Source organism: Pan paniscus, chromosome 11, assembly GCF_029289425.2.
Source record: "Pan paniscus chromosome 11, NHGRI_mPanPan1-v2.0_pri, whole genome shotgun sequence".
Classification (NCBI taxonomy): Eukaryota; Metazoa; Chordata; class Mammalia; order Primates; family Hominidae; genus Pan; species Pan paniscus.
The window spans coordinates 106,029,728-106,049,444 of record NC_073260.2 but is presented as its reverse complement, the minus strand read 5'-3'; the positions used below and the strand labels follow the sequence as shown (position 1 = coordinate 106,049,444).

Here is a 19,717-nt window from a genome sequence, read left to right as displayed (position 1 = left end):
CAGGCCAAGCAGTGATTGATTCTACCTAGAGATAAGAGAAAATTTTACTAGAAGATGGCAGTGGCATTGCATCTTAGAGCAGGAGCAGGAGTACACAAGTCAAATGAAATAAAAAGATGTGAACAAGATGGTGAGGAGGGGAATCTAGGTACTATCAAGATCATGACCCGATTACTAGATGTCCTCACAGCACCTGTGTTACTGAGAATCATGACCAATTACTGAAGTGTAGAGGCTATGTATGATTACAAAAAGCAGGAATGAATCTAGAATGTTGATTTAGGGCCAGTTTATGAAGCATCTTGTATGCTATGCTAATAACTTAGACTTTACCCTATATCCAATGGCTCTTCACCTTTTTTGAAGAATTTGATAAAAGCTATAAATCCTCTCTCCAGAAGTATGATATAACACACATATACTCAAAATGTGGCATAGAGTTTCTGAGAGTTCACAGCCCACCTGGCATTTATTAACACTACTAGGTCCCATCAGCTTTAGGCAGTGGAGCCATAGAAAATCTCCTAGCAAGGAGTGAACAGTTGAGCTTTGTATTCTAGCAAGATAACTGGGAATGATGAAGAGGACAGACTGGTGGGAAGAGAGGCTGGAGGTCAAAAACACCAGATGGGAAGTCAATTGCAAAGTGCCAGGCATGAATGGTAGTACCAGAATTAAGTCAGTGAAAGTAAGATTGGATGGGGTGAGAATGGAAGAGAGAGGGATTTCAGAAATGGAATTGATAAGACTTGATGTCTGATTAATTATAAATGATGTTGAGCAGTTAAATGTTTTGTCGTTATCTCAATCTTCCCCACTAAACTGTAAATCCTCTAAAGGTGTTGCTGACTCACGCAGGACTCAGGGAATGAGCAGAAATGAAAACATAAGCATGCAGGATTAGAAACTTCACATTCATGTGAAAGCAACGGGTCCCTCAAAAGCCAAGAGGCAGAGGGCTGTGAGGTAGGGTAGTGACCTCTGAGACTAATCACTGCTTATGGACACAAAATCAAATAAGGAGCTGTTGAAAATAGTAAACCTGAGTAAGCAGTGATTAACTTGTTGGTTGCCATCTCTACCTTACATGGTTTCCTAGCCCCAGAGCACCTCCTAGATTGCTAAGAGACTAGGTTGGTTTGCTTTACACTTATAATGGGAAAGTATGACCAGAACCTCAAAATCAACCTACTCCCAAAACTGCAAAATTTGCCAGAGTGTTCCAAATATCCAGGCTGCTGCCTGTAGTTACAGCTACTGGTTAAGCTAGAGGAAAAAGTTATCTATTGAAGGTACAAAGATATGGTAATTGAGAGAGCTACTGCTTCTTAGAACAAAGTCATCTAGGTTGCAGGTACAGAGTTTTTGATGGACTTCATCTCCTAGTGTGTGTGTGTGAAGGTGGGGGAGTGATACCTATTTGAGCTGGAGAACAGAAGAAAGTCCCTGAAATTGAAATTACTTGGCAATTTTAAGTTACTGGATATTTCTCATGGTCTTACTTTCTCCCCCACCTTATGCCTACTCTATGCCCTATGTACCTTTTTGAGAGACAAATGACAAATATGTAAACATTTAAAATAAAACATATTTCCAGGCATTTCATCATTGATTAAATATTTGTTGAACTCTTACATTTTCTTCAAAATGACATTCTTAATAATTATTTCAATAACTGTAGGTAACTCAAAAATAGAAAGCACCACCCCTGCCTTCAAAGAGCTTCCAGTCTAATTGGAAAGATAATTGTTATATAGAATGATAATCCCAAAGAGCTACAAAGTCTTGTTTTAATTTATTCTATACTGATTCTTTGTAAACTAGTACTACATAATGGGACATCAAGTAACTTCAGGTTAAGGAGAATACTGCAATACTAAGAGCTTATCATTCTACTTTTTCTGAGTAAGGAGAGCTGAACTTAAGCAAAAGTAGAAACAAGAATGTAAAAAAGAAGAAAGCATAATATTAAGCCAGGGAGAATGTTTTAAATTTCAATCCCACACATCCTACAATATCTGGATGGTATTTAAGAGAGAACGCATCCAATCATGAGTATAGGAATAGAACTTAAACCACATCCAGCATCCCATGGAACTTAATTCAGAACTATTACACCACATTTTTTTCTTGGCTCACATGGCACAATAGTCAACCAAAGAAAAGAGAAAGTTCTACCAAAACCAAAAGCTGACTTGTTTGAGAGTGACATGAAGTTAGCTAGTCATTTCATGCAGCTTCCCTATTATCAGTTATAATTTGGGTTTTTTTGCCCATCAAACCCTAAGCCATATTAATCTATTAACGTTCTGGTTTCCTCAGCAAATCACGAAATGAGATTTTTCTCCAACAGGAATTCTTCCGCTATGATTCCAAACCCCAACATGTGCTTTCCAGAGCCTCAGATGTTTCCTTAGTTCTACAGCATGTTTTGTAAATTCATTTCAGCTCAATTTGCCAGTGCTGCAGAAAGTATCTATGGCTGACTGGAGTCACAGTTTGGACGGACCTCTAGTTAGATTAGATGGAAGTGGAAACTAAAACTTCTAACTGGCTCACCAGGAAGTCAGGAATTCACAAAAATAGCAGAGAAGGAATTTCGTTTGAGGGGGTGTTTCAAACATGCCTGTTTTGGGGAGTGGAGGGTGTGGAAGCCCTAGGGGGTGATTCTTCACTGTTTTCCTTGGTGTTGGGCCTACATATTATTTTCCACTGGAGATTTGTTTTCTAAGTATAGGAAAAAGAAGAAAACAAAAAACAGCAACAGCAACCAGGAACAGTTGCTTCATTTTTAGAACTCAGGTAAAATGGCTAACGTTTCACACCTGAGGTGAAATAGTATCAGGGTTTAAAATATCCCTACAGTCCAGGGGCCAGGAAGGTGATGACTTCCTTCAAAAACATGAAATAAATGAATTTTTTTAAATGACTATAGTTTCTACAGGATACAGTTCTCCTGTTTTCCACTTTTCCTTTGTAAAATACATGAATTACCAGCTTCAGGCTTCTACTCCTAATTGAGCACTCTCTAGGTCTAGAAGCTCAGCTATTATAGTTATTTTAAAGAAGATTATTATCACAGAAAAAGAGAAACAGACTGACAGGCTATTTCTAGTAGAAAATCTCCTTTAGTCTTCCAAATTAAAGGAGTTTGAAATCTCTATCAAAAAAAAAATGCATTATAATATTTATATTAATATTCTCTCAGTCTTATGACAAAGCAGTTATAGTGTTTCCATTTGCTAAGTTTGTGCTTTTAAAGTAATAGAAACTGAGAATGATCAAATATTTTATCTATGCCTTCCCTTGAGATAAGCTGATTCAAAATATTCAATGGTCTGTCGAAAATTTCCTGAATACTAACCTTTGTTCATATCAGCAATTATTGATTTTAATTCAACTGGCTGTGAAATTGTGTTCTGTTGAAGCTTTCCAAAATGCCCAGAGGTTTCTCAGCAGTTTTCTAGATGAGCTATAATCCAGGCTTGACCTTGGATGGAATACAAAATAAAATCAAGTTACCATAGTTCTGAAATGAAAACCTTACTGAAGTATTTGACATTGAACAGAGTCGGATTTTTGTTTCCTAAAAAGTGATGAAGCTGTTTTAATTTCATCTCCAAATTGTTATCCCAGGACGAGAAGGAATTCTGAGAACAAAATAATTTTTTAGAAGAAAAGCAACACCATTCATTGTCATTTTATACAAAATTCACATACTGATAAGTACTGTTTGAAAAGGAAAGAAAGGTCAAAATATGAAGCTAGGCAGAAAGAAAAAGATACAGACATAAAACTTGGCTTTACTAGATATTAACTATGTGACATGAGCGTGTGTGCATTTGTAGCATGGGGGTGGGGGCAGGGAGTGATAAAATAATTGGCACTGATATGCCGGAAACTATGCTAGGTACTTCACATGTGTTCTCTCTGTTAATCACCATATTATGAGAAGTATCAATGTTCCCCCCACCCCCCCCTTTTTTTTTTTTGAGATGGGATTTTACTCTTGTTGCCCAGGCTGGAGTGCATTGGCCCAATCTCAGCTCACTGCAACCTCCACCTCCTGGGTTCAAGCGATTCTTGTGTCCCAGCCTCCCAAGTAGCTAGGATTACAGGCAAGCGTCACCATGCCTGGCTAATTTTTTGTGTTTGTAGTAACGATGTGGTTTCACCATGTTGGTCAGGCTGGTCTCAAAGTCTTGCCCTCAGCTGATCCGCCTGCCTCGGCCTCCCAAAGTGCTGGCGTGAGCCACCGCGCCCGGCCAATGTTCCCATTTTACACATGAAGAAACTCTGGCTTAACGAGATCTGACAACATGTCTAAGTTCAAGTTTACCAGTATATGACTAGGAAAGTCCGTCTCACTCTAAAGTCTGTGCTCTTTCTCCTGCAGCATGATACAGGTTGTTCAACCTCACAGCCTCAATTTTCTTATTTGTAAAATAAGGGGAAAAAATGCTCACCTGACCTGGGTCATTGTGAGGATTAAATACAATCATCTGTCTAAATCCTGGCATGCTTCCTGGCATGCAGGTACTTAAGAAACCCCAGTTTTCCCTCACCATCAACTCTCCAGGCTTAGTGCAGCTAGGCGCCTTAACAGGAATACGCAAAAGCGCACTGGAATGTGTGCATAGATGCTGAGAAAGCAAAAGGGAGACAGGTACCCAAAAGTCCTCCTTGGCCTGTATAGCTTTTACACCCTGTTACAGAATTGACTTTTCTCTTCAGTAGCAAGGGACAGGCTTCATGCAGTGGCCTCTGAAAGACCATGCACTGTGTCACTGGCAGTTCATCATATCTCCCAATAGTGCAGCTGTGATAAGAACCAGATGATCCAAATTTCCTAAGCAAAGCCAGCAGCAAATATCATCTGGGAAGGCGCATGCCTCAGTGTCCACACACTACGCTCTTTAAGAAAGTACATCAAAAAGCTAATGGACTTTTACAAGAGCCCACTTACTGCTTAATGTCTGTGAGCTCTCAGGAGCAGGGAATCACAACCCCTACCACATACAGTTGGCGGCAGAACCAGTATTCCAAGTTGTTAAAGAAGCCAAGGATTAGATAAGATTTATAGAGACCTGATGTGGGTAGGGCAGCTAAAAATGGAATCTGCAGATTTGTTTCCAAAGCTTCAGACATGGCCAGGATGTTTCTGTGTATAGATTGCTCCACTTCGCATGGGCAGACCACAGGAAAAATGGTTCTCTCATCACTGGGGGAGTTGCCCCTCTTTTTAATATAGAAGTGTGTGACATCCATTTGATACAGCCACATACACAGCTCCAGAAAACTTAAGCTAAATGCTGTCTGTCTGGAAGTGGAAAACCAGAGGTTCAGATACTTTCTTGATGATCTTAAAATTGTGAGTGCCATTCTTTGCCTTCTCTCATAGCCCATTTTGTTACTTCTGAGGATCTGTTGACATCTGAAAAACACTTCTCTTATACTATAACTTCAGCTGTTATATGACTTCAATTTTACAAAAAACTATCAAGCATTTCCTCAGCACCTACTTTTTTTTTCATTTAATTTTATATAGCTTGACCTCTTGTTTTAACATTTGGAAAAAATATTTTCCAAGTACCCTGTATATGCGTGTCTCTGAGCAAATATACCTCTAGTCTTTTATTGCTAATTTCTGCTTCATCTTACATCTTTCATGTATTTGATAACCTGTCCAGGTTCCAATGAAAGAGGCTATGGATAAGTGGTACATAGGAGGTCATTCTAAGGTGAAGTGTCTATTGGGCAGTGAGCTGCAGGGAAAATATTGCTTCATGTGATTACTCAAATTGTTTAACTACTTGTAGCTGTCAGGCTTGGAGCTGTTCACCTGAGACTTTGTTGCTGCAATTGGCTCTGGAATTAACCACAAAACTGTCAGATGTAAACCACGTTTAGATAAGCCAGTAATGGCAAGAAAATGACACCATTCTGAGGTTGATGGATGTAGGAGAGCTCTTCTAGTATTTGTAGGAGGCATATAATGATCTGTGACCACAATCTGTATTCCATGAAATTGGCATTTACTGAGGCTAAGAACGTCTTGACTGGCCAGGAACGATGGATCAATGGAGTTGGGGGGTTGATTGCTGAGTTTCTGAGAAGACAGCAGTTGATTCAGAAGTCTTATCCAACACTACATTTAAAGGTCAATATGTGGAACCAAAGATCTAAAAATGGCTGAACTGTTTCTAAATTTAATAACTCAAGGGGCCTAGTCAACTTTCATAAAATTATAGAGCCAAAACTCAGGCGCTTCTTCTCTCAGTGGATTTCTCAAATGCTAGATCAAAACAGCTGCCAATTGTCCATTCTCACTCATCCAATGCCTGTAAAGTAAAATAGTTGCTGTAATAAGAAAGGGTTTTATAATGGCCTTTTCCCTCAAGTTCAATATGAGATGCACTCTAGACTTTTTATGATACATCTACTACTAGTGAAACATTGCCTTACATAAAGAACTTAATAGTTGTTCTTTAGTTCCTTGTCATTGATATTAACAGCTAAAGACCATCATCTCACATGACATTGCTGCTGAAATTTCCAGCAGTGGGGTCAGGGATAATCTTTTGATCACTGTGTTCAATAGCATCCATAACCTTCCTTTTGAGACATTGAATTAAAATATTACATTTATCTGATGAAAATCATTGAAAAACATTGGCTGGCCTGTATAGAAGAGCTTAGATTTTTGATTTCAGAAGCAATCAGCGTTACTTTTAGGCAACCCATTATCTACTCTTTATTTTTCTTCTGCCTCTATTTCCCCTGCTAGATGCAATTCAAAGTTTACACTTTAGAAATTTGCTGCTGTAAAGTTAAAAGGACTGTACATTCAAAAGTAAAAGAGAAATGGGGCCGAGCGTGATGGCTCATGCCTGTAATGCCAGCACTTTGGGAGGCCAAGGTGGGTGGATAGCTCGAGCTCAGGAGTTCAAGACCAGCTTGGGCAACATAGCGAAACCTCGTCTCTATGAAAAATACAAAAATTAGCCGGGCATGCCGACAAGCACCTGTAGTCCCAGCTACTCAAGAGGCTGAGGCAGGAGGATCCCTTGAGCCCAGGAGGTCAAGGCTGCAATGATCGTGTCACTGCACTCCAGCCTGGGCAACAAAGTAAGACACGCTCTCAAAAAAAAAAAAAAAAAAGTAAAAGAGAAGTGAAATAAACATGTGTTCTACCAGGGCCAGACACAAAATTTGTTTATAGTGAAGAAAGTCTTAAAAACTGCAATAAACAAATACTTCTAGATTTTAAATAATCAGAAAGGCATCTCTAAAAAGTCATTGCTGGTTATAGATGTAAATGTCTGGCACAGTTAAAAAGCAGAAAAATCACTTTCTCCAACATTAAACATGGATTCCATTGAAATGAATTATGTTTATTCTACTTGTTAAAAGAAAACTTGGAGTTTGTTTGACTTTGTGAAATAGACCTATGACTTGCTTCTGGGTTTGCATGAGATCTCATTCAGAGACATCGTGGGCACTTAATATGTGTAGTTGTGCTGAAACGTGTAATATGTGATGAGATAAGATGCTTAGCAGTGAAACCTCACCATTGAAGCTTTTAGTACTTCTTCAAACAAGGCACATGAAAAATATCAAGGAACTTTAGCACAGAGTTTGAAACAATTTGTTTTTCTAGAAAAACAAAATCACAACCATACATTATTTACCAAATATCTTACCCAGAGAACAGCCAGAGGGAAACTCTCCAAGGATTTGGCATTCGAGTGTTCTTATCTCATATGAAAATGCATTCTGCATGTGAATGCTGCGTGTGGATTTTCTTTAGTTTTGTTTTGTTTTGCTTTTGCAGTTGTAGTAACGGATAGCATCAAAGTTTGTAATCATTCATTTCAATTACTGCATGAATCCTAACGTTTGTGATACTGGTTTCATCAAAGTCATATTGAATTTGAGTAAAATGAGAGAAATCGCATTGCAGAGATATATATTTGTCACTTAAATAGAAACTGCTTCAGGAAAATACTGCACCTCTCTCAGTAGTCAGCAATCCTATCTTCTATTCACATGCTACAAACAAAGAGTTAGATGATACACAATTAACTTTTTAAAATCTGAGGGATGAATTTAAATGGGCTATGGAGAAGAAATTTGTGTATGCATACATCATTGGCAAAGAGTCTTTTCTCTCTCACTGTTTAAGTTCTGAAAGCAGAGCACCTCATATTGCAGTGATTAAGGATTGATTTTAATAATCCTAAAAACCAGGCTTTGGAGCTCAATAAATTCTTCCTTTCAAAAGTACAGATTTTGGGGTTACCAATGTGGCTCCGTTATCCATGCTTTGCCACATTTTATAGGAACATAAAACTGCTAGCAGATTACATCACCAGGCAGATGCAATATGACAAGAGGCTGCAAGGTCGTACTGTGGGAAAGTCAGGGATTTCAGGGAGATGATACTTTACAAGCACGGTGTCTCAACTAAACTCAAAGCAAAAAGCCTGGTGCCTTATCAGTGTACCTCCTGTAAACTTTCAGAGCCCATATATGTTTATACATATTAATAATAAGTAATAAATAATGTTAAATAATAATAGCAACAAATACTTATACAATGTAGTGTTTATTATTTAGGCCCTATGTACTTTTAAAAATGTATGTTTATATTTGTTTTTGTGCTAGTGAAATGTACTAACACAAAATTTAACATTTTAACTATTTTTAAGTATATAGTTCAGTGACATTAAATACATTCACATTGTTTTGCAATCATCACAACCATCCATCTCCAGAACTTTTTCATCTTCCCTAACTGAAACTCTGCATCCATAAAACAACTCCCCATTCCCCTCTCTCCCAGTGCCCCCCATTCTAGACACAGACACAGACATTTCTGTGTCTATGAATTTGACTATTCTAGATACCTCAGTAAGTGGAATCATGCAATATTTGTTCTTTCGTGTCTGACTTATTTCACTTAGTGTCATGTCTTTAAGTTTCATTCATGTTGAACCTGCATCTAAATTTTCTTCCTTTTTAAGGCTGAATAGTATTCCATTGTGTGTGTATGTATATATATATATATATATATATATATATATATATATAGCACATTTTGTTTACATATTCATCCACTCATGGACATTTGGGTTATTTCCACTTTATGTGCTTTCTATGTATCAACTCTTTTACTGCTCAAAAAGATTCATTGATTCATTCATTGTTGTAGTATCTTTATTATCTCCATTTTATGATAAGAAAACTAAAGCATATGAGATTGTGTATGTGCCCAAGTTTATAGAGCTAGGAAGCTCTAAAGCCAGTATTCCATCCCAGGCTGGGTAGATCCACAGTTCCTGCTCCTAATCACTGTGCTATCTCATCTCCCTTTCCAATGATTCAGGAAACTAAGTATAGCATGTACCAGTTGGAAAACCATTTGTATAACATCCTAAGGCCAGATTTTAAAAGTTCAAGTACAGGTTTTAAAAGTTCAAAGGAGTAGTCAGTTTAACAACCGCACCCCATAGCAACTGATTTATAAAGGATCCCATTACTACAAAATAAAAATTAGCGCTCTGCTCCGGCACTAGTTCTAGGTGGGCTAAGTTCATTTTGCTGGTCTTCCTATATAATATGTGCATGCGTGTGTGTGTGTGCAGTAGCATGGTTATAATATTACCCCAATTTGTAAAAAGGGAAATTGGGGCATAGGAAGGTGGTAAGTTACTTGTTCAAGGACTCATAATAAAAAATAGAACCTGTACCCAAACTCAGATAATTTGTAACTCCAGAGCCTGTTCTCTTAACTATAGCACACATTTTATCTTTTTCTTGAATGTGAAGTACAGCATTGAGACCTGTACATAACCACAAGTATTCTTACAGTATATGGAAATTTTCCTAGAAAGCCTGTAAATAACCAGCAAGTCTATTTGTCAAGAGGCAATCCGTGCATTGCTAAAGTTATTTGTATAGTTATTCCAACGAGCACATCTGAAAACTAGGAATGCAGTTGCTTTATTAAAAAAATTGTCGATGGTATAAAATATTGTTAGATTTTGGGAAGCAGTTTAGTGTGCACATGCCAAGCTTCTCAGGACAGAAATACCTCTGAGAGCAGCTTCTTTCCTTTCACTATGAGATGAAGAGTACACTCATGAACCCTGAGCAAAATTGTGACTTCAATGCAATTGATTGTCTTCTAACCCAAATTCCTGTTTCTGGCTTCCTTTTCCATTTGTTCCATTTGTACAACCTCATGCCCACTTCAGTCATTGCCCAGGGCCCTTAAATTTAAATATCCCTGCCCCTGAACATATAGGCATTATGAAATGGAAAAGAATCCGAGAATCTGATTGCGCGTTTTCATTCCTAGCAAAGCCACCATGTACACACGTACAGGCCAGTCACATTTTAGAACACATGTTTCAGGGTTCCATGGGGGATATGATGCTGACCATTCTTTTGTTTCTCACAGAGTTCCAGGACCGCACGCTCCGAGGAGGACCGGGACGGCCTATGGGATGCCTGGGGCCCATGGAGTGAATGCTCACGCACCTGCGGGGGAGGGGCCTCCTACTCTCTGAGGCGCTGCCTGAGCAGCAAGTAAGTCCTGCACCCGTTGGGGGTCTTTGTGAGAACCAGAGGTAGCCGGTTTGAGGCATGCTTTCGTGATTGGGTTTATGGAGAACATTTTGTGGCTTACAGATCCAGATAAAAGAAAAGAATTAAAGGAACGTACAAATAATTAAATTTGTGTTCTTACGTGTTTTTATTTGTGTTCTTACGTCCATCTCCAGCTGGGTCTTTATATACTCTTATCAGATGATAAGCAATAGAGAAACTTATCATCTTTACCAAGCAAATGTTATCTGTTTTCGTGTTAGGAGTGGAAGGAGAATTTATTGTTAGGAATGGTTCTGGAATTATTAGCTCTATGACATATTGTACAGTATTGGTGTTAGTAGCATATTGAGTTTATGCTGGATTTTTAGTGTTACCAAGTACTTTGCAAGTGAATAACATATTGGTTTATTTTTGTAGATGTCCTAATAGCCAGAAGTTTCTTAAAGTCGTTCAGTTCAATGAATGATGGATTTTGAATATAAGGAAGTTTGGAAAAATAGAAGCTTCAGTGGGAATTGGGTCAGGAATAGCGAAAGGGATGAAGAAGGTAGACATGGGGGTGGCTAATGACATCTAAGCTAAAACGAAAGGGCCTGAGGCCTTAGAATGGAAATTTTTACTTAGAGTAATAATTTAAAACTCCTTCTTGAGCTGTGTGGTCTATGACTAGATCTGTCTCCAAACTATAAAATATAAAGTACCATGGTAATATTTTTAATGAAAGATTTTATTTGACTATGAAAAGTGTTATGTATAGCAAGTAGGAGGTTTGATCAAAATTATTGTATATACTATATTATAAAACAGGAAACAGAAAAAGAATTCTAGACATTTCATAAACAAATAGCAGAAAGTGGTGAGACAGAGGTTCGGAAAAATGTCAACTTACTTTAATAAGAGTGAGAATTTCTTGGAATCAGCGTCTGAGTCTTATTCCTTTCTGTCTCCCCAAGGCCTGCACAGGGTCTAACAGATATTAGAAGCCGGATAGATGGTTCTTCATTGAAACATGAAAGACCATTTTGGCTCCAGGGAGGTCTCACTGGAAATGTTATAACCTGAGATGTATCCAACAAGATACCAGATCAATTCTGATATTTGGCCATTGTGGCATTGAGGTGTGCACTAAAAATGGGTCAATGTGATTGTATCTACCAGCAGGTTTGTTTGTCTTATTTTTGAGGCCAGCTTCAAATCAACGAGAACCTTGAGCTGATAAGAAAGACTAGACTTTTGCTCCTTATGATTCACCTGCTCTCTTAATCTTGAATATACAAAACTTCCAAAACCTGCAATGTATGCTGCCACACGGTGATGATGTAACTGATAATATTCATACATCAGTAAAGCCAAAAAGTATAAATTTAGAATGTTCCTGTTATTTAGTTTTCTCAAATTAGCATCCTTGAATATTTTATAGAGGTGAGCCAAAACATGTGTCTCACAAAACTGATAAGAAACAAAGGGGAATTTTCATATTGTCTCAGTGATGTGTATGTCAGATTGAGGTAGGATCTTTTACTGAGTGAGAGACTGAGAAGCAATTTAGGGAATACATTAAAATCACAAAATTCTGTCATTCAGCAAACAATCAAATATTGATGCCATGCGAAATTTAAAAAATAAACAATTTTGCCACCTAGTAAGTTAAAGGTCTAGGTGTTAGGGCTCTATTATGATACTACAAAAGATATCAGTTGTCTTCTACTTATAAAGTATTAGAAAAGTAGAATGTAAATGCTGAAATTATAAACATATAGAAGATATGTCCCTATTTTACTTTCAAGTATTAAAAATATATATTCAGTAATCTCATACAAGGCTGAACAAGAAGCTTAAAAAATGGGGCAGAGGTAGACTACCCATTCTTTAGGAATTTGAAGAAGAAAAAAAGCCTCCAAATAGAAGGCATTTCCAAATCCAACAAGAATATAAAGAAATATTAGTTTCTTAAAAACCAGTGCTTAGTATGGACTGATACATTATACACATGGATATGTTCTATACTCTTAAATTCTGGTCATTCTTTAGCAAATCAAAAACTTGTCATCATCATTAACTCTGGAACAATCTGGATAGAAAATGTAATATATATTTTTAATTGTGAAAGAACTATTTATATATGCCCTATCATATATTTTGACATCATTCTTCAATAGGATTTGTATTGTTAGGCTAAACTGTATTAATTCTGATCCTTGTAAGACAAACAACATAGAGGTTGATTTAGCTGTTCAGTCTGAGATTCTAGTGGGATTTCTGGAGACAAGCAGCTCATGATATGACCACATTAGCATATTACCTCTGTGCCCTAATGAGTGAAATCTTACAGCTACAGATTTTAAAAGGAGCAAAACTAAGACTGAGTTACTATCTTGGGGGGTGTATTGATTGTAGAAAATCTGCATCTCCAAGGACAATTTAAAGATCTACAGTGACTAAGTAAATACCTTTATAATAATACCAAATAAGTATGTTAACCCATTGAATGTTCCTGGATGCCATAATGCTGACTTTTAAAATATTAGTTGGTGCAAAAGTAATTGCAGTTTTTGCTATTACCTTCAATTCACCAACCCAATACTTTAGTTTTTATGGCAATTACACACTTATTTTCTAGAAAGCACAACACAATATGCTATTATTGAACAGCTTAGATAGTTCCTGCTTTGATTCAAGACTTTTGTTTATGTTGCATTTTTCAAAACAAGGCATGCATATACACCTACAAACCCCCTACCCCACGCATGTATTTGTGTGTGTGCTGAGCTGTGACAGAAAATATATATCATTTCAAAAGAGTCTGACAGCTTCTGTTGCAGAGAACTCACCCTGGCAGGGGCCCTTTGTGGATACTAGTCAGACCCATTTACCCAGGGGAGACCTTATCCTAAGTGTCACTGGTCCTCAAGCAAAATTCAGTTTGGCCAGGCACAGTGGCTCACGCCTGTAATTGCAGCACTTTGGGAGGCCGAGGCGGGTGGATCACCTGAGGTCAAGAGTTCGAGACAAGCCTGGCCAATATGGACAAACCCCATCTCTAATACAAATGCAAAAGTTAGCTGGGCGTGGTAGCGGGTGCTTATAATTGCAGCTGCTAGGGAGGCTGAGGCAGGACAATCGCTTGAACCCCAGAGGCAGAGGTTGCAGTGAGCCAAGATCGAGTCACTGCACTCCAGCCTGGGCGACGAGCGAAACTCCGTCTCAAAAAAAAAAAGAAAAAAAAATTCAGTTTTCTTTACCTGGGATTATTATGTTTGGAATCAGAGATTCTCAAATGTTTGTGTGTCCCTGGCTCTCTCTTCCTGCCATTCTGTATCACTTCACAAGTTTTATTAATATGATTTTATCCCTGTATTTTCTCCTTTTTTTGTGTGTAATGAAAGTGTGGAGCAAGTCCCCTTTGGTATCTAAAGGGAATCAGACATTTTGGATGATTTCATTTTAGATGATTTATATTCTCCTCCATATATAGTTTGAATGCATCTGCTCAGGATCCTCGATGGAAGTGTAGTTGTCTTCATTATCTTTTAAGTTGTCAAGCACCTAAGAAGCTATTTGTTTTCTTGATAATTTTTATTTGCAATCAAGATCTTTCACTATTAACAGAAATTCCTGGGTTACAGCCTCATGTTTCAAAAAGCTAGCTTTCAGCTATCAAAGTTCATGGAGACACCTAGCATTCATTAAACTTTCAGTTATAGTCATGTATAAAAATTTTAATTTTCATTAAAATACATAACTCTAAGCAGTAAGAAATATTAAATAAGTACTTATAAAAGCAAAATATAATATTAATAAAATACATTCTAACATTTTTCTCATTACTACTTGACTGTAATTAAGTCATTGCTTAAATATGGCCCTAAATCAGTCCTTAGGCTGGATTTAGAATGTATTTTGACTCTTATAATTTAGAAATAGATATGTTCTGGGATATGTGCTCAGCTTTAAGACTTCGAATCAGTTTGATTTTTAAAGTTTTCAAGTTTTTTCCCTCAACAACTGGTTCTATCTATTCTAGTACCAGCAAGAATTTATTAGTTTACTCTCCTTAGTTCTTTACGCTAATGGTAACTCTAATTGGTGTAGCAATTATTCATTGCCACAGTAATGCTGCATAAAAACCAGTAATCCTCACTGGAATATCAGATAAGGAATTATTGCTTGGCTAGGCAGCTCTGATGGACTTTGATGGTCTTGATCACATATCTAGGGTTGGCTGGATGTTGGCTGATCTAGACTGGCTTCATCTGGTTCAACTTGGGAAACCCAATTCTGCTCCACAAGTTCCTTATCCTCCAGCAGGCTAGCCTAGGCAAGTTCTCATAGTGATAGCAGAGGTGTAAGAGAGAGCAATTCCCAGTGCAAAGCCTGTTTCCAGCTTCTGTACCATATTTGCTAGTATCTCATTGGCCAAACTAAGCCATCCACCAAGTCCAGAGTCAGAATGGGAGAGCCAAATTGTTACATGTGAAAGCATGAGCTAGAGAGAGGGTGAAAAATTGGGACTATTATTCAATCTAGCATGAATAGTCTTCTATGGCTTTCTTACTCATTTGTAATGGGATAATGAACTTCATGGGTTCTGTCTCATTTCTCCACTCCAGATCTAGGCATCTAAATTCAGTTCAGTCACCTTATGTACCTTCCCAATAGGGAAAGATCAGAGTTTATGAATGTATATATGCTTAGAGGCCTAGCAGGTAACTGGAATGTATGTAGTAGCATTCATATTGAGTCCAAATAAATCCCATCTACCAGGTAAATTAACCTGCCAGGCCAATTTTCTAGCTCTAGTAATATGACCTCTTAGAGCACTCTCAGGTCTGATTATTTTTTCAAGTCTATCAGCTAATGATTATTCTATTCCCAAAATGAAAGAAATGTAAAGGGAGGTAGATTACTTAGATTTTGTGGAATAAATGACAACTACTCAACTTCTGGAGTTAATTTTGTTCCCTGATGGACTGGGAGCTTGTGAGGAGACTTGGTTTACCCTCTGAGTACAGAACATCCTCTCTGAGTGACCTTTTGAAGGTTCTAGAAAGAAATTCAATGGAGACAAAGCGGAATGAAAACACAGGTACACATTAAATATAAAAGCCTTCATTCTCAACAAGCAGTACTTGATACTGGAGAAAAAGTTCTGACCCAGGAACATACTGAGCAGAATCCTTTCCTTGGTTTCTCCCCTACCCTTTTTCTGAGGTTTGCAGAAAGTAGGCAGTGCTTGATTTTCCAGGTTTATGATATTGGAACACTGATCATTGCCTTTATCTGCAACCCTGGTTTGAACAACAAAGAAAGACACTGTATAAACATTGTCTCTCACCTTTACTAATTTTGTAAGGTTATATGAGGTTTTATTGAGTAACTCTTATAATGTAACTTTTACTAATCTAGTATCACTAAGTAGAATATAATACCTGTTTTTATTTTTCATCAATTAGAAAAGAGACTATACCTACTGGTGCTTGATGATGGACATTTATTTTATTTCAAATGAATTAAAGTACTAGGTACCTTGAGAAGCTGCTCCTCTCTCCAGTTCTTCACCCCCCTACTAAATACTCTGAAATAATATTTATAGTGAACTATTTGTCTAGCTTTTTAAAAAATACTTAATACTAAAGATCTATCTTTCAGAGCTCTAGGTTTGTCTTCAGCCAGCTAATTTAGCTTTGCTCATAAGAAGTTCCAAATGCATAAGACAGTTAATATAATGTGTAACATTGTCTGTCTCCCTGTATTAAGTCAATGCCAAGACCAGGCTCAAAGGAGGAAACTGCAGCTCATTTGAGATGGCAACGAGTCAGATAGCTGGCTGCTCTTCGGTGTGATGTGAACCTTTGCACTGGTGACTAAAGAAGATTTAAAGGTCTTCTGAGACCTTTTTTACTTTCTGAAATGCCAAATTCATCTAGCTAATAGTATAAATTAATACTACATTAATATTGTATTAAGAGCATAAATTAATACGTTAAGAATACAAATATTATGTTAAATCTTAACTGATTCAGCAATGGGCTTGGCTGTTTCATATCTATCCAAATAGCAAAAAATGATCTTCTTATGAAGGATGGCAGAATTTTTTTAAAGTTAATAAATTTTGAGTTAAATATTAAAATTGAATTAAAAAGTTTTTGAGGTAAATACGATTATTAGATGAGCAAGAAATAAAAATCACACAAGAGGTGCCTAAAACAAGTAAGATTATAGTATTATTCCAAAGGCATGTGGCTGCCAGAATGGTGTCAACATAAATACAGAAAAATTAAAATAAACAGCCCCAAGGAGTCTTAGTCCACAGGAATAGGAAAGATCATTCTAAAGGTCTCATTTCATAATAATTGTGGTAAGAGAAAGTAAGCTAACTTCTCTGATTTTTAATTGCAAACACAGATATTCTGCCATGAAAATATTGACACACTAATATAGGCTTTAGTTAGCATCTTATTTCTATACCGTATAATAATAAATACCAAAAGAAAATTTTCAATGGTAAGATTTTGCTTCTTAAACAAATGTTTGTTTTTTTCTCTAAAAGACATCTCATCTCTATCATAACATCCAATTAAGATTCACAGGACTTGTTTTAAGAGGTTTTAGAACTTTCAGCTCAAGTGAGCCCCAAAGCAGGCTTTATCTGTTATTCTTCATCTGGTGTTATATGTTATCACCCTTGTTTTCCTTGGAAATGTTTGAATTTTTGTTTAAAAGAAAGATATACAAGTTCAGAGTGGGTATGACTACTCATGTCATTTGTATGAGATAGTCTTTTCATTTTGTTAAAGGAGATTGCATATTTTGGAACATATGCTTAAGAGTTTGCAGTTGCCTTCCTTTTACTTTTTGGGTTAAAGCCTAGTCTAAATATATTACCAAGACTTCTAATATTTCAGGTCATATATCTTAGGGGGGTGTATTGTTCCAAGATCTGATCTCCTTTCCGGAGGCAAATGCGCTAAGGCCAATGACTGAATGTTTAGGACCAATTTATGGCCTGGTTTATCCCATAAGCCAATTTGTTGGAATAAAAGATGGTTAGAAATGTGTTTGTTGTTCATAACATTTACTTGCCATATCAGGAATCTGTAACTCTTAGATGTCTTTTTCTGTTTATTAAAAAAACAAATCCTTATGTGATTTGTTCAGTAGCCCTTCTAAAGTTTGTATATCTCCTCAATTTTAATTCATTCATTCAATTAATATTCATTGAATACCTACTATGTATTAAGCAGATTGGTAGGTATAACTAAGGATAGAAATCCCAAAGGGCCAGAGTCTCAAGAATTTACCAAATTATTAATTTGCCTCTGAGTTTCTACTGATTATAGTTGCAAGATATTTTAAGAATTAAGAGAAGTTCCCCCAATTCTATAAATAATACATCTGTGGAACTGGGTTTTAAAAATATTTTATATGTATTGTTATTTTATTCTGGTAGCATCATTTTATATATTAATGCTTTCTTTTCCTAATTCAATTGTATGAATTCCTCCTTTTTTACAGTGCTTAGCACACAGCAGACATTCAAATGTTTAATCATTGGCTTTTAAACAGTATATGCAGTATTGTCATTTTATTTCTTCAATCTGTGCTTCAACTAAAGTGGAAGAAAACTATGCGATATTAAACATCTCTACAAAAGAATTGGGAACCTAATCCCTATACCACAGAACAAAGGTTGGTGGAACCAATTCTACTTTTGCAGAATTAAGAAAATATTTCAGACTTAGACCTAGACTGAGCTGGGAAGGATGTTAGAGCTAATCTCCTCTCTAATTCCCTCTTTGTTATTTCCCTTCCTCTTTTTATTTTTATTTTTTATTGTGGTAAGACAATTTAGCATGAGATCCACCATCTCAACCAAACTTGAAGTGTTCTATACAGTATTGTTAACTATACCAGCAGTGCTGTGCAGCAGATCCCTACAATTTAGCCATCTTGCATAACTGAAACTAGACTCCTTGAATGGCAAGTACTATTTCTCCCTCCGCCCCAACCTCTGGCAGCCTCCCTTCTACTGTCTGCTTCTATGTACTTGATTAGTCTAGATACCTTATATAAGTGGAATCACGTAGTACTTATCCTTATTTCTGACTTATTTCACTCAGGATAATGGCCTCAGAGTTCATTCATTGTTGTTATTTCCCTTGCCGTGCAGACTGTTTACTTTGATAGTGTCCTACTTGCCTATTTTTGCTTTTGTTGCTTGTGCTTTTGGTGTTATAGCTGAGAGATCATTGCCAAATCAATATTAGGAAGCTTTGCCCCTGTATTTTCCAGTTGGAGTTTTATAGTTTCAAGTCTTATATTTAAGTCTATAGTCCATTTTGAGTTAATTTTTGTATATGGTGAAATTTTGATAGCAATTTTATTCTTTCACATGTGGATATCCAGTTTTCCCAGCACCTTTCCCCATTGTGTATTCTTGGAACCTTTGTCAAAGATCAGTTGACTGTGTATGTGTGAGTGTTTTTCTAGGTGTTCTATTGGTGTATATGTCTGTCTTTACACCAAGGTGTCTTTACACTGGCATATCTTTACACCAGTACCATACTATTTTAATTTCTGTAGCTTATAAAATGTTTTGAAATCAGGAACTGTGATGCCTTCAGCTTTGTTCTCTCTCAATATTGTTCTGAACATTTCAGATTCTTTTTTGTTTCATATGAATTTTAGAACTGTTTTTTCCATTTCTATAATAATCAGTTACTGGGAGTTTGATAGGCAACGCATTGTATCTATAGATCACATTGGGTAACACGGACATTTTAACAACATTACTCTTCCACTCCATGAACATGGAATGTTTTACCATTTATTTGTGTCATCTTTAATTTCTTTCAGTAATGTTTTGTGATTGTCAGTGTTCAAGTCCTTCACTTCCTTAGTTTATTCCTAAGTATTTTATTCTTTTTGATGTGATTGTAAATGAGACTGTTCTCTTAATTTCTTTTGTGGATAGTTTGTTATTAGTGTGTAGAATTGCAACTGATTTTTCTTTTCTTTTTTTTCTTTTTTTTCTTTTTTTTTGAACGAGGTCTCGCTGTCTCCCAGGCTGGAGTGCAGCGGCACTATCTCGGCTCACTGCAAG

General features: G+C 36.8%; 1 protein-coding gene across 3 annotated transcripts in view; it reads left to right on the top strand.

Annotated features, from left to right (window-relative positions):
* The window catches only part of ADAMTSL1 (ADAMTS like 1), a 1,021,291-nt gene that overhangs the window by 603,736 nt on the left and 397,838 nt on the right, over window positions 1–19,717 (top strand). For all 3 annotated transcript variants that reach the window (XM_034967210.2, XM_063594468.1, XM_003822608.5), the window contains one exon: window positions 10,466–10,593. In XM_034967210.2, the coding sequence (XP_034823101.1) occupies window positions 10,466–10,593 (128 nt within the window). The remainder of the gene's footprint in view (window positions 1–10,465; window positions 10,594–19,717) is intronic.